The sequence below is a fragment of the Aythya ferina genome, assembly GCF_964211825.1.
Source record: "Aythya ferina genome assembly, chromosome: 4".
Classification (NCBI taxonomy): Eukaryota; Metazoa; Chordata; class Aves; order Anseriformes; family Anatidae; genus Aythya; species Aythya ferina.
Genome location: NC_140300.1, coordinates 19,538,959 through 19,563,295, shown reverse-complemented (window position 1 = coordinate 19,563,295; position 24,337 = coordinate 19,538,959). Strand labels below are relative to the sequence as shown.

General features: G+C 36.2%; 1 protein-coding gene across 3 annotated transcripts in view; it reads right to left on the bottom strand.

The window, feature by feature from the left end:
• Positions 1-24,037, bottom strand: part of TBC1D19 (TBC1 domain family member 19) — a 45,556-nt gene extending 21,519 nt beyond the window's left edge. For all 3 annotated transcript variants that reach the window (XR_014692214.1, XM_084516689.1, XM_084516688.1), the window contains exons 1-10: positions 23,875-24,037; positions 14,935-15,007; positions 13,760-13,805; positions 13,037-13,112; positions 6,703-6,777; positions 5,726-5,789; positions 4,758-4,804; positions 2,394-2,504; positions 1,514-1,586; positions 729-767 (exon numbers count right to left, since the gene is read on the bottom strand). Coding sequence is in view for 2 of the 3 variants with exons in the window: in XM_084516689.1 (XP_084372815.1) it covers positions 729-767; positions 1,514-1,586; positions 2,394-2,504; positions 4,758-4,804; positions 5,726-5,789; positions 6,703-6,777; positions 13,037-13,112; positions 13,760-13,805; positions 14,935-15,007; positions 23,875-23,973 (703 nt within the window). In the remaining variant the exon portion in view is untranslated. The remainder of the gene's footprint in view (positions 1-728; positions 768-1,513; positions 1,587-2,393; positions 2,505-4,757; positions 4,805-5,725; positions 5,790-6,702; positions 6,778-13,036; positions 13,113-13,759; positions 13,806-14,934; positions 15,008-23,874) is intronic.
• Between the last annotated feature and the right edge of the window lie 300 nt (positions 24,038-24,337).

Genomic DNA, 24,337 nt, shown 5'->3' with positions numbered 1-24,337 from the left:
ATGAACAGAAGGACCACAAAAGGAGAAGACAAAGAAAGGTCATTGTTTTGTTACTACAACAACAAAAAAGGGATGGAGGACTTTTGAGATGGTATCCACCCCACTTTTTTCCTTTGATAATATTTTGCACAAATCACAAGAAACTGTAAGTTGCGTATATTTCAAACATTCCCTGCATGTACACTCCTATAAGTGAACTGGAACTAATAAATGTTTTTTTTTCCTTTCTGGATCAAGTCTCAGCCATCACGGAAACTCCTAACCTTTTTCAGAAAAAGCTGTATACCTGGTAACTAAGTATTGCAATATTTAGCAAGTTCTGCAACTGCAAATTAAAAAGACGTTGTTCTGATGCACTGGCGTAAAACCCATTTCATTATTGAGAACTGTGTGTGCAGGGAAGGGAGTCCAGAGTCTTGTGATTTTAAAATGAAATTCAGTAGCAGCATAAGTTAAGTCATCACCAGAAAGTTATGTGTCTATGCTTCCTATTTCATTTTAATGAAATATTTGTGGAGTTTTTTATCTGATAGCTACTGGTAGACTGCAATGCTTGCTTTTCTGCCCTTGTCTAAATTACAATGGTATTACTGCCTATGTTTTGTTCGTCTGCCCAGCTTGTTAAAATTCTAAAGGAATATGAGATATGAAAGTACAAACTGTATTCATAATACTCATAGGTTTCTGTTGTTGGTGTTTTTTTTAAACAAATGAAAACATATCCGTACCTTTTTGTCCAACACGTACATGTTCATTTTCAAAGAACTCTAGGAAATAAAGAAATACAAATGAACTACAAAAAACAAATTAGAAAAAATGACACTCAACCCAGTAAAGTATTCTGTATTTTTACTACACATCACTAGCAGTAAAAATTAGCTGAATGCAAAGTCACTAAAAACTAACCTGCATCAGCATCAATGTCTTTTTCCAAGAAATATGAAGAAATAATACCAAAGAATTTCTTCTCATATGAAGGACACAAATACAAAAGTAGCACTACACTGCAAAAGCCAAGACTTCGAATAGGTAAGTTTCCATTTAAAAAGTAAAATAACTTCAGTGTTTTCCATTTTTACATGGAGAGGCCATTTTAAGACCTGTTCACATAGGAATAATTGTATACCAGAAAAAATAACAGAAGATGTTTCTGTTATATGTATCCATTAGTGGTGTCACACTGCAGGGTTGACTTAAGATTTACCAGTATTTTCTGCAGTTTTGGAGACAGAAAAGTTTGTCCTCCAGACTTGATCCTGAAGTGTTCAAACACCTGAAATTAACATATTTTCAAGCTGTAAATATGCTAATTTTAAATCTTCAAATCCGACCCTTCGTATTTTTGATGTTGCTTATTATTAGCTGTATTTTACCAATAAAATCATTAAATTCATAGGTGCAGAATAAATATTTATGGTTCATTATGGAAAAAATACACAAGCTGCTTGATATTTGCACTGTATTCTATGCATTAGTTCTCTAAGTAAATGACTAAAACACAGCATTTGCTAACCAGGAGGCACTTGTGCTGAATCATCAATACCCAGCTGTCCTGTATTTAAGCCTAGTTCACTGAAATCTTCTTTCTGAAAACAAACAAACAAACAAAACAAAACCATAACAAAGTAATTAGTAGTGTTTAATTCTCTAAATCATGAGATTTCTTCTGAAAGGTTTAATGCAAATATTTTCTAAACCAAACACAGTTCTTTTAAATCCATATATATGAAACACAATCCCAGGTTTTTAAAAGAGAAAAATCTCACATCAATACTTAGTCTAGTGTCATTTTTCATGTTGACTATGAAATATGCCTGTATGTAATAAAGTAGGAAATGAGAGATCAGGTTAAGGATAGCATAAACTCCTCAGGAACCTTCTCAGTGGAGCCTTAAGAAAAGCTCTCTTATCCTCCAATGATAACAGTTGTATTCAAGCACTTCCTTCCATTTACAGTCTGACAGTATAACAAGATTTAAAATTACTTTAAGAGAATATCAGACACTGATTGTCATCTTACTTGATCATGTGCAAGCTCAAATAAAACGACAGAATTCATTACAATAAAATGCGTCTTTAGAGTTTATTTTCACACCAAAAAAAATGAAGAAAATATACATATTTTTGTCACAAATCAACAGTGGTGTGGCACAAAATGGAAATTTCCCAAGTGACAATTTATTTTTTATATTTCATTTTCCATTAAAAACTACTTTTAAAAAGACTTTTCTATGCTGTGTTTTAACTGTTGACCCACTACATGTTCATACTGATTTTCAGTTTCAAAAGGAGAAATTTAACTCAATTTTAATGTTATTATTGTTTAGAATCTTGTTCATTAGCAAGGCAAACTAATTTTTATAGAAACCTCTTGTAAGAAAGACTATACTTACCAATTCTGGAATATCTTTAACTTTTAGAGGAACCTGAATTAGCCCCAGATGATTTCTGAAACTAGGTTGTTCTCCATTTTCATAATTTGGGTTTCGAAGGTTCATCAGTACCTTAAAAATGGTAGTTCTGTCATTCCTTGCACATTTTCAGAAATTTACATTCAGAAATTTTCTCAAAATCATCTGTATTGTAAACAGTACATTTGGCATAAGACCATTTCCTGAAACTATCATATGTACAGGCCCAAATTACATCAGACCATATATCAACTTTTCAAAATCACAAAGGAGCCAAATTTTTCAGGATGCAAACATATTCTACTTTGAAAACTAAGTCCAAATTATGAAATAAAAAAACAGAAATCATTTTTCATATGAGATTAAGTGCTGGTTACATAGTGAAGTCTTAAAAAAAAAAAATCAGCTTCTTCATCAAAGCTATTTGAACACTTAAGAATATCCTCCTGATGGCTAAAATATCTAGAATATTCTATAACACTACTTTTTTTTTTCTGAAAGAATTTTTATTCGTGTTCTTACATTGGCAACCCTATGTAGCATTCAATCAAAGCACTATACAATTTGCTACTACAATAATTTCTTACTAAATAACAATAACTCTAAGCACTTCCTTCTATTTGACTTTTTTTTTTTTTTAAACAAATTTAAAAATCTAAAGTAAGGGTAAAATTTAAGAGACAAGGACTCAATGTCAAGATAAATAACTGGACTATATAAAAGAATTTCGTCTGTTACATACTCTAATTCCATGGGTATATATTTTGATATTATAATATTAAGCTGACAAGGTTACTTTCTAAGATAAGTTTCTTGCTCTTATAAAATTCTACAACAATCTATCTCTGTAATTCTCAGTCTTCTAAGTATTCTAATATCACATAAACTCATCATCAGACTTGTAAATTAAAAGATTAACGTAATAAACTCTGGAAAGAAAATATTTTTTAAAAAACGGTCACTGGATAAGTCCAAAATGAAAATGGATTCATCTGCAAACATCTGTAAGCTCAAGATTAAATACATAACTTGATTGTTAGGACAGTGATGGAAAACGAAAATTAAAATTTGTTTAATTAAAAATTTCAGATATTCCTAATTGGACAAGAAGCACTCTAGAAATGTAACACAATGGACAGAAAGTTTATTGTTGGATTCAGAAATGTACTGGCAATTCATAACCATGAAACATTTCATACGTAAATCAGAAATATGATACATTTTCTCTACCACTACAAAAGACATTCCATTAGACTTGTACTAAATCACATCAAACATTAAAATACATTGACTCTGACTGATGATTCACTATTAGACATCTACATTTTATTCTGCAAATGAGGAGGCCATCTTAACTCTATAAATCTATACTGTTATGTTCTTGATGATTTGGTTCCTGTATAACTGACAAAATATACAGATGCAGTTTTTTTAAATTTTATTTTCAATCTCATTTTAACCCCAAACCTCCTACTGCGTCATCATTAAGTTCACTGTCATCAACAAGGCTTATTACTCCATTGTTAGTTCCTATTCTAAGCATAGCTGGTAAAGCAAGTTCTGTTTTATTAAGACATTTCGTGCTTGAACCATGCAAAATGATGAGTAATACTGTCATTTTGGACTTTAAAGATTCAGCAATCACATAATCTCATTTTTGTAATGATATCATTTGGTTATAGATAAAAGAGTTCAAATTCCACAGAGTTCTGTTACGTTTGACTTTTCACATTCGTCATACATGACCTAAAATTTCAACCAACCTTTAGACTGATTGAAATCAGTCTATCAGCTTCACACATTGCAATTTATTTTATTTATTGCTTAATGTATTGCCGTTTAAAATCTAAAATGAATTAAATAAGATGGAGCTACTCTTATAGAAGATATTAACCTTAACTAATGATCCAATCAGACACTGGTGCTCTTAAAAAGAGAAAAGACCCTGAATAAGCTGCAAAAGCTAACGTGAATGAAAGAAGGACCCTTTAGTAGCAAAAGGTTTGCAAACTGTAACACAGTAGGGCAATTGTATGGGTAGGTCTCACACTTCGTTCTAGGAGTACTAGGCAGTACTATTACTAGTTTTTGTCTCAGTGTAAATATGCATATGGACAATTGCCAAAAAAAAAAAAAAAAAAAAAGATACTGCAAATCCTTTTTATGAGCTTTCTATTATATCACTCAATGTACAATCATCCCCATCATACCAATCATGCTTTTTTGGAATAATAGCAAATTGTATTGCTTACCAGTCTTCTTGAGACTTAAAAATTACCTTTCCCACCTCACATAAAAGACTATAATGGATGCAATTCAATCACTGAGTTTTTTCATGATACTTACTTCAAGAAAATCTTTAGGTGCATAAACAGGCCGGAAAAGACTTAGATCTGAAATAAGATTTCAATGATTACATGTTAAAACCGAAAGAGATTAAAAATGCATGCAATGTTCCCATAGCTGTAACACAATTTAGCAATTTCAATAACGCATTACAGCAAAGATTAAAATAACATCATGACAAATATCAGAGTTACAACTACAACACACTCTCCAAGATTATGCTACTATTAGTCAGTGCCTTGGTTTTCCTTGGTATTTAAGTGAAGAGCCCTAGAAAGCCTTTTATCGATTCCATGCAAGTTTTTAGATTGAACCACTTTCAGACACGGGAGTGATATAATATTCAAAATAGGTGTTGTTTTTTTTGTTTGTTTGTTTGTTTGTTTAAAAATAGTGAAGATTGCTGAATGAAATATGCTATAGTCAAATAAAAAATAGGGACTTGTCATCAGCAATCCATGAAAGGTATTGGTCACTGTGTAGGTGGTACTCCGTGGGATACAAACTATTACTCTAGCAAAATCATTTCTTTTGAGAACTTGGGAATTAACTAACTGTATTTAGCTTTGCTCTCCCAGCCGATATGATCGATTATTCTGTGCAAGTGTTATTTTTATATTTTGTTAATAAAATGTCTGAGCTTAATCATCCATACTTCTGAACATTTTCTTTCTATTAGCTTGAGTTTACACTAGAAGGGGTACTCCTTTGCTGTATAAATCTCTACAGCATCATAATGAGTATTATGCCATAACCTTTAAGTGCTGACTCAGAGTTAGCTCAGTAACTTGAAACAAAATCACAATGAAGTGAATGTTTATGCATAATAAAACATAACAAATCAGAAAAAAAAGACTGAAATCAGTTTACTTTGCATTTATTACATTAATCTTTGACCGATAAATAAGATACATATGGCATTTTTCTATGTACAAATATTTAATGCATGTAATTTTAGTTGATCTTACCTGGTTCATCAGTTCCCATTTCATTCCATTTATTAAGCAGTTCTTTCTGCTCACTTGCAGGCCTCTGAAAGACACAAGAAAGTAACTCTTCTTTTTTAAGAGAATGAGTAAAAAAAATATGTAAATTAATGTAACACTTTTAAAAACAGATTGCACTGGCAGCACAAACTTACTTTGCTAAAATCCAGTTCCAAGCCTGAAGTTACCTTTTTCTGCAGAAAGTCCCAGGTTCCAATTAAAGGTTGAAAAGGTGGCAATTTAATAGTTTTATGAGTATGCTAATGAATTTGAGGCTATTTGATAGTCGGTTTCAGGATTTACCTCCTTTACTGAGGATTTACTGCTTATTCGCTAGAGCTGCTAGACTTTGTCCTCAAATTCCCATCCATGAAAAGTAAAACCAGCTGCACCCTGTATCTCTTATAACGAACTATAGAGGTTTTGCTACATAGTGTAGAGAAAAATTGTACATATTGCAACAGGAGCAAAGAACAAAACATTCTGACATTACAATCCAGTTCTGTAATATTTAAATTTAAAGCTTCTAAATGAAGAAATGCAGAATGCAGACAAATAAAACCAATAATGATGTGTCGGTACTAGCAGTTTGCTGCTTTGCTGGCCAGTAAACAAAGTATATCCATATTGCACACAGGCTATGCAGCTCTAAGTTATACAGCTGAGCCTGCACACAGGAATGCTCTGCTAAAAGCCAATTAGCTCTCCAACATGCTGCTCCCTCAAGAGGCTAATTTGTGCAACAGCAGAGGAAGATCTGACTATAGACTTCTCTCAAGTTCAGCTCAAGCAAACACTGCCACAATCTCTGAAATTTATTCTGTACTAAAATAACTTGGATACCAGTCTTGCAGCTCTTGATAACCGTGTGCAAAATGAACAATGAACACAAGCTTACAAGACCAGGTTTAACTTCCAGAAAAACACCGTTTGACAACAGAAAGTTGGGAATACATTACCTTCTGTGCTAGTGGGATACTGAGTTCAGTGCACATGCTATTTAGACTTTTTAGAATTCGCTTCTCCCAGCTTCCCTGAAATTCATAAAAAAAAAATAAATAAAAAAAAATACATAAGATTTCTTTTTTTCCCCCTCCAATTTTACCATGACTGACAATATGCAGTTTTATAAAGTCATATATAAGAAAGGATGGCAAGAGTCACTGATTCATGTTAGCAAAAACATTTACATGGTTGTTTAAATGGAAACAACAGAGCAAACAGATTTTATCATCTACATCACAATATAGAACCAGTTAAGTGAGTTATTCAAATTTCAAAACTCAAAAAGCACACATTCCACAATTACTGATTTTTGACATATGCCTAATGTTCAAGCTTCCTTCCACATCTAACAAATTCCTCAAGAATAAAAAATGATTATGAGCAGGACAATGAACTACGCATGAAGTACGCCTCCTCCGCTTTGTGACCTGAACAGAAAGCAAGTCTTTCTCTACAAAAGATATTTGAGATGATAATGATTCTCAGAAGTTTAAAAAGTTAGAAATTTGGTGTTCTGTAATGGTGAAAGAGTAGTAGTTCTACAATAACGCTCAGGAAATAGTTCACATATCAAAGAGAAAAACAGAAGTAGAAAATACTTCAGTAGCAAGTGGACAGCTTAAAGAGCAATCAGATTCTTCTGACTACTGCATTAGACTTTGAGCCTACCATATGGTGCCTGATCTGTGGATAATTCCTCTGAAGTTAATGCCAGCTAGTACTGACTTCCTAGTCAGCTGACTTAAGATTTTGCTTCTGTGACTACAACAGCACTGGTGGGGTTTATATTTAATTTAGTTTTCTGTGGATGATGAGTCAAGCCCCAACCAAGCAAATGCAAAGACTCCTGTTAATTTCATTTAACTCTATTTATTATTTGTAATTATCTCTAGACACAAATTCTACAACAGTTAGATACCATCTAACCACATGCTCCTCAAGCTTAAAGTTCTCTCCAAAATGGGCTGCAGTTTATTAGACAGGAAGCAAACGAAGGGAAGGGCAGATGTTCAAATGTTCTGGTTTTTGTTTAAAAAAAAGAAAGAAAGAAAAGATTACATCTTATCTATAATTGCTTTGCTTTAGCTTCCGTTTACATGATCCTCTTATGACATTTTCCATCAAATGCAATAGCTATCTATTACCAGTGATTTTTTTCTCACAATCAAGTAATCCTTTTACCTTCTCTTGCATAAACAAAACAGACCAAGTATTGACTGTAACAAATGTTTTCCAGATCACCATAAATTTTATAATATTCTATATCATATTTTTATTTCACTGCATTACTGTACTTAAATGCCTTCCAAATGCTACAATTACACAACAGCACGACACAAACTGTTTATTCTCTCATGGATGGAATGAAGCATTTATGGAACCCTGCTTTGCTGCAGAGCATTGACATGCCAAATTATAAAAAATACAAAAGAAGCACAGAGGTGGATGATAGCAGCTTTGCAAGACTGAGCACCAGCTCACACCAAGGAGGAATGGAGGCTGATACCCTCGGTATGACTGACCAGAGATTAGTTGGGTTATTGCATCAAACATGTAACACATTAGTAATAAATATTATCTGGACACTTCAAGCCTTCAGGATTCTGCCCAGTAAAAGATATTCAAACAAAAGCGACCAAATCCAAATAAAAGTGAGGGTCACACAACCCCTCCAGAAAAGACCTCCTCCTCTCTCCCAAGTGCCACAGGCCAGTGGAATTTCCTGCACTGAGTAGAAACAAAATGCAGTATGCCAAGGGGCTAAAGTAAAAGCCAGAGATCATCAATTCATTTCACTGATAGGGAATTACATATATATTTTAAAGATGATTCCTATAATTTTATAAATAAATTTAACACCAAGAAAACACATTGCTGGAATCGCTATGGCTACAAACGATGTATCTTAATACTATAGTAAGGTCATTTATGAACTAAGTTAAATGAAACTGGGTAGACAACAAATAAACTAAAAAGAAATACATCTGAACTGCATGAACTAACTAGTATTGCTTACATTTTTTTCCCTACTATTATGAATCCCAAAATTCTTTCTTCTAGAAGACTAGATAGCAATGTAATTCTTTCAGAGTACCCAACAAGAACTAGAAGCAAGTAGAATTCAAGGTATCTGGCCACAGATATCATTGGCTACATTTTCTCTAATCCAAACCTGAAGATTTCTAAAAGAGGAGATATGCTAGCAAATATCTTAGTATTGCTCTAGTTCTGATGCTCATGAACTCTACTTTCTCAAAGAGATTTAGAAACTAAGGAAGATGTATTGATTACTGAAGGAAAATGTTTTAAGTGGATCTTTAGCAGTCACAACATTAAAATTTAATACGTAGTATTGTCATTTAAAAATTTTTCAGAGTCAGTCAGTCTGTTTCAAGAAAGAAAATACCCTATGGATTTCTTATCTCTTCTGGGAGAAATCAGAATATGGATGGTTGCATCTCTATCAGACTTTAGAAAGTTCCTGGTACCCATGCTTTTATTGAAATCAATGGTAGTATTACTCACATTTTAAACAAGGCTGGAGAGTGCTCTATATTGTAAATCTAAACATACAGGTGAGAAAGCTTTTTTGAAAGTATTTCTGCATAGCATGTACAACATGGGGAATCTGGTCTTAGTCAGGCAAAAAACCTACCAGAATATCAATACTGAATATAGTAATGGACTCCAAGGTAATTTTCTAATCAAGTTTATTGTTTATATATTGACTTTCTTCAACATACAAGACCTGAAAATGAGCAAAGAGTGACAGAGGCAAATGCGAGCAGCAGTAGGGGAGGATTTGTTTTAGCAAGGCTCAGTAAGGTCTTCACAGATTTGGCTGGAAGCGTGGAGGTAAAGAATCCATTGGAGCAAGGAACAAACTGGTTAGCATATAAGCAATTATAGTCTTCTGTTTTCCTCGAAGTCCAAAGCGCAGGCCACTGGAAGACAACTTATCCTTTCAGTTCCCTGTATTTTTAGCTACGTAGCTGATGCTACTCAAGTGGAAAACACTGAGTTACCCTTAAGATTTCCTTACGTAGTTCATTAGAATTCTTGTTTTTGTGAATGCACTCCAATACCCTAGGTTTAAGAACTGCCACACCTTCAAGAAGGAACACTGTACTGCAAAAGATCCCCCAGAGTTACGTTTCTTGCTGCACAAATGTCAGACAAAAAATATCATTTTTTTCACTAGAGATAGATTTTGAAATAACAGAAGAAAACCTCGAGGAATGGTGAACAAAAATAAGCACCTAACAACATGGGCTCTCCAGAGCCAGTACAGTATCTCAGCTTCCTTTGAGGATGGCTAGTTGATTTAATGTTGCCTGAATCTGGAAAGCAACACCTTTCAAGCAACAGGGTAGGAAGACCTACTCCAACACAGAATGGGCTTCTCCTTTCCTGTTTTCTTGCTCTTTATTCTCTGTTAGTGGATGCTGGGACATCATTTATTATCTAGCAATCTATCTCCTCTTCACATTTACTTGATTTACTTTTCTGTCAGAATACAACCTGAAACATCAAGCTCCTGGCTTACAGCTAAAAAAACAGGAAAAAGGAACTGTATGGATTAAAACACAGTATTGCAAATTTATGAGTTATGTATTTATGGGACTTTCATGATAAGAGTTCCTGTTGAGATTTATAGTGTTTGGCTCATTGTGAACTTTGTAAGATCTATATACGACACAATCAGAACATAGCTGCATGGGAGGTGTTAGACTCGAAACACTTCCTAACATTTCTTTGCACTCAGCTTCTTATTCTTTAGCTCTGTTTATTCTTATCTTTACGTTGTCCACTTCATTTCTATGTTGTTGTTTGCAGCAGTTTTCCTAAATCAATCAAAGGCTTTCCTAGTGATCCCCAAGAGTGAAACAAATACCTGATAAGGCTTGCAATCATTTCACCTCATCAAAATACAGATAAAAAACAGTAAATATAGGAGTCTAATGGATTTGAGAACTTTTCAACTCACACCAGTCTCTGCTGGGCAGATAAAGCAAGTTAGCCAAGTCCATATTTTTTAATCCTAGAATTTAGTGCTAACACCTAGTATGCATTAAGATGTCTAAGTTTTAAGAAATAATTCTGCTGTTTAACAAGGTGGGAAGAGGTTTGTTTAATGTTCTATCATTTTCAGGAAAGCTGTTTTTCTTTTGATATAATGAAAAGAATACAGTATATAAACTTCAGGTTACCGGAAAAGAATCAGAAAACCAATCAGATAACCAATTTGAAAAGCAGAAGGGTTAATTATGAACATTTTAATATCTACTGTTAAAAAAAAAAAAAAAAAAAAAAAAAAAGTAAATAGTTTTAATTACTGATTCATTCAAAATAATTTCAATAAATTACATCAAAATAAGATGCTTTTCAGCCAGTATTACCCTTCTTTCCAGAATACTGAGGTAGGCCAAAATTAATTAAGATAGAAAAGGATAAAGAAAATGCCAGCAAACTGATAACAATAGAAATAGCACTTTAAACAGTGCCTGTGAATAACAAAAATCAAATATGACGTACATGGAAAACATTTTTCTGCTAGGACAAGTTTTGTGGATAGCATCAAAATATTCAACTGTTGGGATTTTACAGACAAGTAAAATGAACAAAATCTACCTACAAATAAAACAAAACCAGTCTTCTACCTTCAAAACATTAATTAGATTTCTGATACCTAGTGGAAATAAATGAGTAAATTTCTATTTTTAGTTTACCCCCAGAGGTATCAGCAATCTGTATAATTGCATTTTTGCTACTTCCAAATATTTTAAGTAAACAAAAACAAAGTCAAGGAAATTGACTTCAAAAACATTTTATATTGTTCGCTGTTCTTTATTCAAACAAGTAACAAAATAAAATTTAGTTATGATTCTACTGCTCTGATCATCCTTGGTTTTTTATAGGCCTACTACTTACAGTGATAAATGAGTGCATCTTGAAAATCAAATTCTCACATATAAATTGGTGTTCTTAGAAAACATCATGTAAATTCCCTAACCATGTATTTATGCAACTTTGCAACTGTTACCATTTATCAGTATTTTCCTATGAAAAGGATTTGTATGTTTTTATTGAAGAGTTGTATTTCAGGAAAGGGTTTAGAAGCAGATAGGGATGCCTAATACTCTGAAATAGATCTATGAAACTTTGAAACAAGTAAACAAAGGACTTCTTTTCATTCCTAAATTATCAGAAGAACTGCTGTTTCCACACAGTGCTAAAAATATTGTGCAATTTAAGTATTATATACACCTTATAAAATAATAACCAACAAAACTTGCTCAGACAAACATATAAATATATATGTTTTATATATAAACACATATATAAACACTACTGTGCTTTTTGCATTAGTAAATTGATACGAATGATTATTTTGGGGAAGTAAATTGTGGCATCGCATTCCACATCACAGAAGAAAATTTGTTTAATACAATCTTTGTCCCCAAATGCTACAGACTGAAAACCCAGGGCAGCAAGATAAGACTTACTGGAATAAGCAACAAGATGATTGAAAAAAGTAACACAATTTGTTGAATAACTTATAAGAGAATACTGCAATATATTTCTAGGCACGGCTGAGTTAAATACAATTTTATCCTCACCACAAATATTCTGGTTAGATCGTACTCTTGAATATGGAAAGAAAAAAAAAGCTTTATGTGGAATTTTTATTTATTTGAAATGGCATGTAAAAAAAAATCCAATGAAGTAAAAATATTATTTTCCTGACATCCAATATCTTTGCTCAATCTTTTACAGTCTTGTTTCTCTTATTTTCCTTCAACAGTTCTTAACCTCCTTATCTCTATAGTTTTCACCTTCCTTTCACATTTCTAAGTACTGAAGGTATCTCTTCCTGAAGATCTCATGATCTGCACAGCCTGTTGACTTTCATTGCAAAACTGCCTACCTGTATCTTTTCAAAATAGTATTTTTGTAAGTCTAAGTAAAATGACCAATATCTACACTTCTTTTTCTCAACAGAATCAAACTCTCCTTGTTATGTTTTACATGGTCTCTATTCTGTAACATTCAGCTACCTGCCAATATATCCTACTTCGTTCATGGTTGGAGAATTACTTGAGCATTTTTGCTATGTATATAAAATATCAAATATACAATGTCATTATTAACTTTAACACACATACAATTACATATTTTTTGTAAGGTACAAATGCTAGAAATTGTACAATAATGTTAGAATTGAAATAAATGTCAAATAGCCTAACCAAAGATCTAGTAAGAACCGTAAAATTGGTAACAACCAACCTGTGCTTTCCTCATATAAGCTAATGGTTCTTTCATATGCTCAGGAGGTGCTGCAGGATGACAGGGTGAAGGAAACCTTGAAGAAAGCATAGTACATTTTAAATGTTCAGATCTTTATTTTGCTTAATTAATTACTTGTAAACTTAAACATATATTTTTTTATGAGAACACTAGTAAAAACACTGTGTATGGTGATCAAAACTAAAAATAAGCATTATGTTAAAAATTATTTCTTCAGAATTTCCTATGGACACAGAGAATGTAATACTATTAGTAACATTACAACATGAGTTCTTCTGGTACTAAAACCAGTGACTTGTTGCCAAACATTTCCTCTGGCTTACTTTTAACTATCTCAAACATCTTTCAGGAAATAAAATTTACCAAAAGCATTTGTCATAGCCTGAATTTTCATTTATTTAAATGCATTCAATCAGTCCCCATCATAAGATTTTGGGAAAGCCTCCCAAAGTGTCCCCCAAGTTTTAGCTGGTAAGGTCACTCTTGCACTTGCAGTATAAATAACAAAAAAATAACTGTACATTTGAGTCCAGTATTTTCACTAGGATGAATAAGAAAATAATGGTCCTTTAAAATAGAAATGAGGTTGGCACCCTTAGTATGACAGATCTTGCAGATAATAACAACATATCAGCGTAACAACATAAAGGAATTAAATCACATAAATGGAACTTATTAAATAAAAACACTAAATAAACTCACACGTTGAGTTCACTATAAACAGCATTCTGAAGCTTCTTTTCCCAACCTGTTAAAATGAAATAAAAAACAAGAAGACAACTTTATGAATTAATACTAATGGAACATGAATCAGAGGTTGCTTTAGAATCATTAGAGTTTTCTGTCCTGTCTCAATTCACGTCTACCTACCAGACAGACAGGAAGAGATGAAGACAGGAAGAGATGAACCTAATTAAGGTAGGAACAACTACAAGTTCAAGTCTGTATAAAGGTTGAATATCTTTTATTTTCATCTGCTATTCAAATAATTATAATACAGCTTTGGTTAAATAACTATTTTGTAGTTTTTCAAAAACATATTGTTAAAACAACTATAAATATTAATAGACACAGCATTCCTGGTGATTACAGATCTTGTATCACTTACCAAATCTTCACATTATAGTTACATAGCCTACAGCTTCCAAAGGAAGTTGGAAATTTACCTAGGGGTAAACTTTTCAAGAGTACCTCCATGAATGCTGTTTTCATTTTTATAAAGTGACTGAACTCTTGTATCATTCATAACTTAAAAAAAATTACCAGTATCTTGTAAAGTGATAAAATTACTTCTTTGCATGGCTCATTCAAAATGTTGCTGTAATCCAAGAAATTCTTCCCTCTTGATTTGCTCTATCCTGTTTAATAATCTGATAAAAGTTCTCACAAATCCTGTTGCATTTGTCTATATTTTAGCAATGCCTCACACAATCCAGAATTAACACAATCTCCATGTTGAAGTGCTAACAACTTCAAAGACAACTTCAAATTTTAAACTACATGTATCACAACACACCTAAAGTAAAAACAACTATTTTTTGTTATGAGTTCCATACACAAAGATGTGTCTTGCTGAAATAAGGGCTAGGTCTCAGTCATGCTTAAACCTACTGTAAATTTTAATTATTTCATTCCATTGGATTTACTGAACACTGCAACCTACAATCTTTCTTCTATTGACTACGTCTTATTTATAAAAACACAGCTAACAATTAATTGATACATAAGCTAATTCAGACAGAAAATTATAAAAAGTTCAACAGTCTTACAAGACTCCATCTTCTTCCTTTTCATAGAATCATGGAATGGTTTGGGTTGGAAGGGACCTTAAAGGTCATCTAGTTGAATGTTAGTAAAAAGAATGAAGTATTACAAACCTGATGTCTTCAGAAAATCTTTAATATCTTCTTTCAGTGATTCCAATTTAATTTCAGGTTTGTGTAGGCTAATCTAATGTGAAAAAATCATAAAGGAATAAATTAATAAGCATCAAACATTCAACTAAAAGAATCTGTGTATTTTAAGTTATGAATTAAGAAATATGCATGCTTAGTGTTACACAGCAAACTGCCTCCTACTAACTTGAAGGTGGTAGCTACAGTCAAAAATGTCAGCCAACTTTTTCCTAAATCAATCTTTGTTTTTACATCAGTGATAAAAGCTGTACATTGGTAAAAGGAGAGGGACTACCAGTGGCACACAGGCTTGACATTCTGAGGAATCACCCTACATAGCACAAATGCCAGTTTCTACACAATAAAGGATTGGTCACTGACATGAAAGGATCAAACTGAGAATATTCCACAACTTCTCGCTTATCTTGGCAGATAACAAGTGCCATCTTCAAACTTCAGCTAAAAGCTGTGGACCAAACATTCTCCTCTGCAGCTCTGATTATAAGGTATATACAGTCCCTTGTAACGAAATGCACTTGACACAAGCCAACAACCAGCTCCACAGCCCTACCATGAAGATGTTGCTGCAGATTTTTCAGCAGCAGCAGGAACAGCTGCTATAGCATCTCTTCCTGTAGACAGACCAAGAAGAGAAGAAAAACAGACCAAAAAGCTCCAAAAGGACATCAGTCAGAAACCCAGGAATTTCTTGAAGTGACTGTAACGCGTAGTTTCCTAAACATGAAGTGCAGCCATAACCAATTGGCACTGAAGGATAAATCTAGAGGGTTGGAAAAGAAGAGCAAGCCTGTCTGCAGACTTGAAAATATCACTGGGAGCTCCGTGTGAAACTTACATGCCTTGCTCTGGTAGTGCTGGGGAGTTCGAAGCATATGGCCACATCAGCTACCTAGAAATCTGAGATACCGCTTACCAAAAGCTACTCAGCAGTGTTGCAGCCATATCAGCTGCTGATTCTATTATGATAAATCATGCTGCTTATAAACACTGCCAGCTCCTCAGCAGTGTGCCAGCACTAACAGCACTGCTGACAGCACGACAAGCTTTCGCTCCTTCATACAGCCAGCTGAAAAGGGGAAGGGATTAAAACACAGAGACTGAGCATCAACATTTTGCCTTTTTAGGCCACCCTGCTATTACAGGTAATGAAGGTTTTTGGATTGGGTGCATTGACTGCAACAGCAAAGAGGCTGCAAGCATGCTTTTGGAGATGGAAAGGTCATTGTAAGGACAAACCATAAGATGCAGGGAGTTGCTTGATTCTCACATCAAATGACAAACATGTTCTGTTCAGCACCACAGCAAATGCTGGCAAAGGACCATCACTAAAAGCAGGCTTGGTGCCTCCCCTGTATGTATTCGAAATATAATAACATACTTCAACCCAGGCACCTTGTGCCTTACTTCAGAGTTCTTTCTGAATATTTTGGTAAATTTTGTCTCCTGGGCTAAGTATTGCCAATTTTAATGCCACAGTCCACAGGGCATTTATCTGTGGGTCCTGTAGTATACACACGCTTCAATAATCACTTCCAGATATGCAAAAACCCCCTCAGAAATTCATTGACAGACGATGAATCACAACGAGAAAGCTGTACAATGTACTAACAAGTTTGTTGATTGCCCTGAAAGTGTAACAGTGCACCAAGTGACGAATGTGCAGACAAGAGAACAATATTTCAATTCCCTGTTGTACATGAAGCTGCAAAATTGGGGCTTTTGGCTCATTAAGGAGATTGTCAGTATCGATGTCAGACCCCTTTTGTGTGTGTGTGTGTGTGTGTGGATTCCTGGAAATTGACACGGGATATTGTGAGAGGGGAAAAGGGAGCTCAGCCTCTATGGAAAGCTTCCCATTTTCCCTGTCAGGCCACACAGTATCACCAAGGTACACTGCAGCTCCAGAGCAGTAGAAGAGATAAAACCAAAGCAGGGAACCCTTCACATGCTGTAGGGTGGCAGTCAGGAAAGAAGCAGGACAGCTCTTTGGGGAAAACCTCCATGGTTTATGCCAGCAATTCACATCCACCTGTTACCTTCGCTGCTTCATGCCCCTTTGTTCAGTCAGTTCCTATTTCACAGCTAGCTCTGCTTGCAGCAAACATGCTGCAGAGAATATTTATTACAACTTTTATATTTTAGTCCATTTCTTGTGTCCTTTTCTTTCTCTTGAATGCAAAACACCCTACTGAGCCAAATTTTTGTATAAGAAACATGAAAATTTCCCCCCAAATTATGTTCATTTCCGCAGAGGGCACTTCTGTCCCACTCTTCTCATTTCAGGATGTGATCCCTTGAGCCTCTTCCCATTTCCCAAGCCCCCTTTCTACCTTTCCTCTTGTTCCTTCTGATTACAATCAATGGACCCCTACAGTGCCAGACGGAGCCACAGAGCCATGCCAGCTGCTGCTGCTATGGGCTCGTTGCGTACTGCATTGCTGATCGATGTGATACCCGAAATGTGAGTACCTGGCAGCCAGGCCAGCTCGGGACTGCGACAGCTGTAACACAGAAGAACACATCCCAGGTCTGCGTAACATAGCCAAATGCAAAAATACTGGAATTAGACGGTCTTTTTAATGTCCCTTCCAACCTGAGCCATTCCATGATTTCAACTTATTCCTATTAGTTAATTTTCCTAATAGTTGTCAGTATTATGTTGCAAACACCATTTTAGTATTTTGGTAGGTTTTGTTTGCGTGTAAACTGCTCATTACAACGTACTGCTGAGATACTGTTTGCATTTTCACCCACTATGGCTTTTTGGTAGCATGAAAAACACATTAACAAAATTTTCTTCTATAGAAAACATTACTGTGATTTATGCTGATAAAAATGCCTGCCTACAGTTTATTGGGGGAAAAAACACCTTGAGGTGATGTACTGATGAATTGAATTAATTTCCTGCATGACCAAAATGCAGGGTACACACAAGCAGAGTCTCCAATTTCAATACACACATCTTGATAAAAGATTAAAAAAAAAAAGAAAAGATAATCTTTCAGGAGTCTATCAAAGGCAGGGTAAAGGAGCCGGAGCAATAGAAGTCAAAAACCTGTGAGGGCAAAAAACAACAGCCAGACCAGGGAAGAAGTGATGCTATCCAGTGGCTCAACCAGGCCAAGACAGAGTTCTAAAAGGAGAAAGAGATGCGTGGAGCACATTTGAGCAAACAGTAACAAAGTATTTCTAAAAAAGGTTAATGTCTACTGCTTTTCTTTCCAGTCTAAGGCCGTATAGGATTTGGCACTGTACATATTCTTATGGTTTGGACACCACAGTTCAAGGGCTGGGTGTCCACCTTCATCCGCAGTCTTGGTCCAGACCTTACAAATCAAGGAGCAACTGGCTGTTGGGCATTTCTTCCTAAGCCATCCTTATGACATTTCTTGGCACTCTAATCCTTCAGCTGTACAGCAGAGAAAGTAGTTTTGAACTTCAGCAATTTGCCAAAAGTTCTTCAAAGTGGATAAGGTACCACTAGCAATCCTTTGTATTTACATTCTGCACACAGCTCTGATTTTGGTAAGGTATCCTGTTGAAATCCAGGCAGTCACCATCATAAGTGATACTCTAAATGCATTACAGATTCTGCACTTGCATGTCAGCAAGGAAGAAAATCCAGAGATTCAACACTGAAACAAAAGGATAGCATTTCCTAGTTGGAAAATGGTGTAGAAAATTGATTTGTAGAGCAAGCAAACACAAAGGGACAAATTGAGTTGCAAATTAACATCTAAACTTGGAAATAGCATTCAGCCATCAGGATCGAAGCAGCATCGATCATGCAAGAAGACAGATGAGCCCCTAAGGCACAGCACTCAAAGCAGTGTAAGAAAGTGGCCAGAGGATCAGCAACACACTACATAGAGGAAGTTCAACAAAATAAAGCATCACAGCATAACACCAGTGTTAAGCTATTTTTTTTCCCCCAAAATAATCACTACAGACAATTGGTCCAACTATACTGAATTGTAGAATTGTATCAGGTGAACGCTTTTTTTGTTTTTCTCTGATGCAACCAGTTCTGCAACTAACTTTACACACTAAATATTTTTACTGGCTATCCACCATCATCCCTTTTCAACACCTTTCTGTTTTAGACAAGTATGCACACCAACAGTGCATTTATTAGTCTTCACTATGACTTTGCACAAGCGATCAATGTTTTTAGCTTTCATAGCTATTATTTCCCAAATTACAATAATGCACACTATCCCAAGTGTAGTCCAACTTTAACAGACTGAAATCAAATGAAGGCTAAAAAAATAATTCCCTTTTCCATATACTCAATTTGGCCATAACTAGATTTTATCAGAATCAAGCTGACTTGTTCAAAACCACTTCAAGTATTACGACAATTTCAGTGTAAACACTCTAAACACCTAAAAATCCTAGAAATTTAAGGGAGCGATTTGTATTTATTTTATATATTTCTGTATGCAAAAGACAAATACTTCTGAGCATAACTAGACCTTCAGGAAGTAGAGAACCCTGAACACACTGACGTTTTTCCAGTACTTGCACATTCCTACAGTAATTACACTAAGGGTGAAAGTGTTGTGAACTCTCCCATACAAGTAGAAACAAGTTTAAAAAAATCTAGTAGTTGAAACAGAGTTTCGAATAGCCTCATACATAATCAACAGCTTCAAACGTTAAGTTCTCCCACAAGATGTACAGGATGCATTTTTAATAATGCAATTTTGATGTTTTAATTAATTTTCTAGGTTTTATTTAAATACAAGATTAGCGCTGCAAACAAAATGCAAGGAGAAACATATACAATCCACATTACTAAGAAAAATAAATCTGCAAATCAAGCTTGCATTGTTTGTGAACTCCATAATCTGTTCAAAGTATTCATAATTGCATTCAATTTAAAATTCATTACACTGCAGATGTAACTGCTGAGCCATTTGGACCAGAGCACGAGCTCTATCAGAAGGGGATAGCAAGCTCTTTGTTAAATGCGATGCACGAAAAGGAATCATTAATTATCTCTGATGACTCATGAGCCTGTGTTTACTTGCTAAGTTTTATTAAATAAATGCTACATTTCACAGAAACATTCTCTTTCTTAATTTGATCTTTTACTTAAGTAGAAATCTGTATCAACTTTTTTTTTGTAACTGTTGGGAAAAAGTGCCATGAAAACCATACCTGCAGGTATCTCGCAGATCATTCACTCGACGTGAAGCTCCCTGAAATGTTCACCTGCACTCCCTCTAGAAGCACACACAGAGGCAGCTTCAACAAGCATCATTCCTGGTGCTCCTCTCTTTCTTTGCCCCAGCTGAAGTCTTGTGAAGTCCCTTACCTCTCACTTGGGTTGATAATTTAGGTCTTTAGACCTCACATTTCCACTTTTAGCCTCCTCAGCCAGCCATTACCTTGTTCTGCTATGGCTTCTCCTTAAAGCACTCCTGCCACAAGCATCTTACGAGAAACAGATCTGAAAGTGTCCACGCACAAAACGCCCGGAGGGATTCCTTGTACTGACTGTGGCTATTTCTTGCTTGATTTCAAATATAATTTAGAACCTTTACCCTTCATTTTATTCTCATCTCCTGTTTTAGGGAAGTTCTTTAGGCTTTTTTATTACTATTTTTTCATTTAATTTTTCTTTAAAACCTTAACTTGTTATTTGCCCCTGGCCATTAGAAGTTCCAGGCAACTTGGGCAGATTCCTATTAGGGCTCTGGAGAGAGCAAAGATTTTTGATGTTCTGTTAAATATCTCTGTTAAAAGGTGACACTTTTTTCAGATCTCTCAATTGTTCCAGTTTTATTCTCACTTCACTGATGAAGATTCTGCCCTCCCCCCAACATAGAACAGCAAGGTTTTACACGAAATTTTGATTTCAAACTCCATTTTCTGTCTGAAGATTTCACATTTCTCTAACCACCTCTAATTTTTACCTTAAAACATTTCAGAAAGGGAAGAATGAAGACAAAACCAAACAAATCTGGTTACAGTCTCACACTCTGAAAGTTGTGCCTGAGAAATTGCAATCAGATTTCTCTTCAGAAACTCCAATGGCCCCAGCAGCACTCCTACCCGTTGAAAAGCTATTAGCTAATAGTTCTGTACTTTATCACTGTTATTATTTCCTTTCAAACACGACCCAAAATAAAAACTATACTCACTCTTTCCTGCATTAATCTCTTGGTATTAAGTGCAGGCACATCATCAATATATTGAAACTCAACCTAAGAAATCAACCTAGCATTTCTTTTCCCAATCTCCTCTAGCTAGCATATGACCCTACCTCTATTTCACTCCTTGGGACAAAAATGTGATTATCTGATACCCACAGAGCCAGAGCTGTGACAGCAAATCATTTGGTGCCCACACCAAACTAATTTTAAAGAGATTGCACATCACAGTCCTTGACACAGGCGCGGGCTCCCAGTGTCAGTCCAACGCAGCGCTGGCACGATCAGTTCATAACCGCAGGACTACTCCATCATCTCTCACAAATAATGTCAGGAAGTTGTGTTTTCCCACAGATTCTATTAACTGGTGAAAGAAACTGTTCATTCTCAGCTCTCCTTCCTAGACTTTAAAGAAGAGATAAGTTTACAAAACAGTTGTTGCTGAAAGTTAAAATAACATTGGCGAGACTACACGACACCTTAAAAGTATCAGGCAATATTATACCAGATTTTATGATGCATTCCAACTCTCATGTTTCTACACTGACATATAAACATCAATTACTGTAAAGGTAAAATATAACTGTAGCAATAATATCCAAAACAATAAGTTTTACTCTGACACACTGCCTCAATGCATTTCTCAAAATACAGCATGGCTTTCAAAAAGTAACTTAATTTTAACTAAAAAAGGGACCGCCGATAGCTCAGCACTGTAAGCAGTGGAGACTAAGCATTGTTCAGAAACTGAAAGGTAACCAGCCAACAAAGAAATCCTCCATGCCCTACTGACCAACTGGAGTTCGGGTGCGATGCACAGCAACGGTGAAGATTTTGAATTTGATAATGCAACTTCAGAAGCACTCCAATGGGAGGCAATGGGAGAGAAATCAAGCATTAATTTAATACGGAGAGTGGCAAAAGTCAGAAACCTTCAAAATTCCATATAGCTAAATAGGGATGGAGCAAAGATAAGGAACGCGCAGATAGGGCCTTTGCAATTGCACAGCACAGAGATAATACGATGAGCAATATAGATAGAACAAGTCTATATTGTACAAGAAAAAACATAAATGCATGCAAGGTCTATAAAAAATGAAGATCAAGCAGAACATAGAGATTCCTGACAAAGGGGATGTACTTTTGGCCCTATTAACTTAAAGTGCAGGCTCTGAAAGATGACTTTTAACGTTGCAAAATTGTTTATTGGTATATCTAAAGACCTTCCAGTCTTTCAGATGACTATGCTGAGTTATAGCTCTTACTTAATCTTCTACTACAAATTCTTCAAACACCTACTATAAGAATCAGCCTGAACATTTGCCTCCTCCTCTTTGCCCTTCGTCCACACGTGCACCAAGTTCTTCTCTTCTGTTCTGTGAAGCTATCAGGACAGATTTAACAGTGACCATTACACTGGGATTTATTCACTCCACAGGTTACCCTCATGCTGTTAGATTACGCAGTTTCAGCTTGTATCGAGTCAGTGCCAACCTGCTATAGAATCAGGGAGGGATGCAGATATTTAAGGGCCATTTCAGACATCAGATTGCAGAGGGGCACTGCTAAGGTCCTCAGACTGCCCACCTGGTGCTCAGAAAAATAGCCATCCACCAGCAGCACATAAATACCTCCCTGTGTATTAAAAAAAACATGCTAGGTACCAGATGGCTGTGAAATGAGGCCTTGTGGCAGACAGAGAAGAGAGAATAAAAGCAGAGATGGGCACAAACATTACATTATAATCAGTAACGGAGTTGTTAAACAAGAGCTCTGTTCTGAAAACCCATCGCTGCCTTTACCAAGGACAAGGTCTTGAATTTAACTCTCCACACATCACGACAGGCCATCTATTTGGGATGCTGAATTCCCCAGAACGTAGCAGGAACCCAACACCTAGGTTGTTTTATAAATCTAGCCTCCTTAAAGTCATGCATGTTTGCTTACTCGCATTTTTTTGAGAGCAGTCAGTCAACAAGAGCCAGGCAGATAGACATATATTTAAAAAAGCATTTGGAGAGCCAACCAGCAGGTGTTTCAAACAAAAAGAAACCCCCCAAAAAAGACACACAGCAATGCCTCTTGCTAGGGAAGCCTTTAGGAATGCTGAGAGAAGAAAATCTCATTTCATTTAAAAACCCAGCAGAACTAAGGCAGATAATGGGCATCCTATCCTAAAACAAATCTGCACAACTTTAAGCACTGTTTGCAAAATGTTAAATAAACCCCAAGATTATATAAAATGAAACCCAAAGGATTTCAGTGCATGCATTGATAGCTATAGCAGCACTACTGTGTTGTCATGGTCATGAAATCTAAAATAAAATATATCTGAAAGGGAGTTCACCTGAAATATAAAAATATGGTTTCAAACGCAGACAAGTTACCACAGACAAACTGCTTTCCCAGCTACCATAACGCACTTTCAGTGAGTTTTTCGCTTATTTTTAGCTCTTTACAGCAACCCCTCATTTCCCAGGGGGCTCTCTATGGTAAGGGGGCACTTCAAGCCTTGAAAATCTCAGACAAAAGCCAAACCCGGTCACTTTCGGACCGGCCGAGGTTTGAAGGGGGCAGCCCCAAGATTCGCCCCGAAACCCTTCAGCCTCACAGGGACAAAGCGAGCCCCGGGAGCGGCCGGGGAAGGGGAGGGAGGGGAGGGCAGGGCAGGCCCCGGGCCGCGCCCCACAAAGCGCTGGGCCGGGGGGCAGGGAGCCGGGCCTGGGGCCGGGCCGGGGCTCACCCGGGCCTGTCGCTCGAGCTGGGAGTGGAGGCTGGAGCCCTGCAGGCGCTGCACGATCCGCGCTATGGTGAGGGACAGCCCGCTGTCCGGGTCCAGCATCGCGCCGGGGGCCGGCCCGGAGCGCTTTGGCCGCCGCACCGCCGCCCGTGGGGACGTTACCAGGCAACGCAGGGAGCGGGGCGCGCCGCCGCCGCGGGGGCCGGGTGGAAAATGGTTCCCGGCTGAAGAGTTCCGCGGTGCCAAAGTTTTTTTTATTTTTTTATTTTATTATTTTATTTTTATTATTTTTTTTTTATGCCCCCCAGCACGGATAGGCAGTGCCCTGTCCATGGGCTGCAGCTGGACAGGCTGTCCTGGGGGCTGCCAGCTCTCCACGGGGCACTGGCAGCCTCCTTCCAGCCCGTGGGCGGCGGTTCGAACATAACTCTGGTGAAAAAAACCACACTGCTCCCGTTTCCTAAAT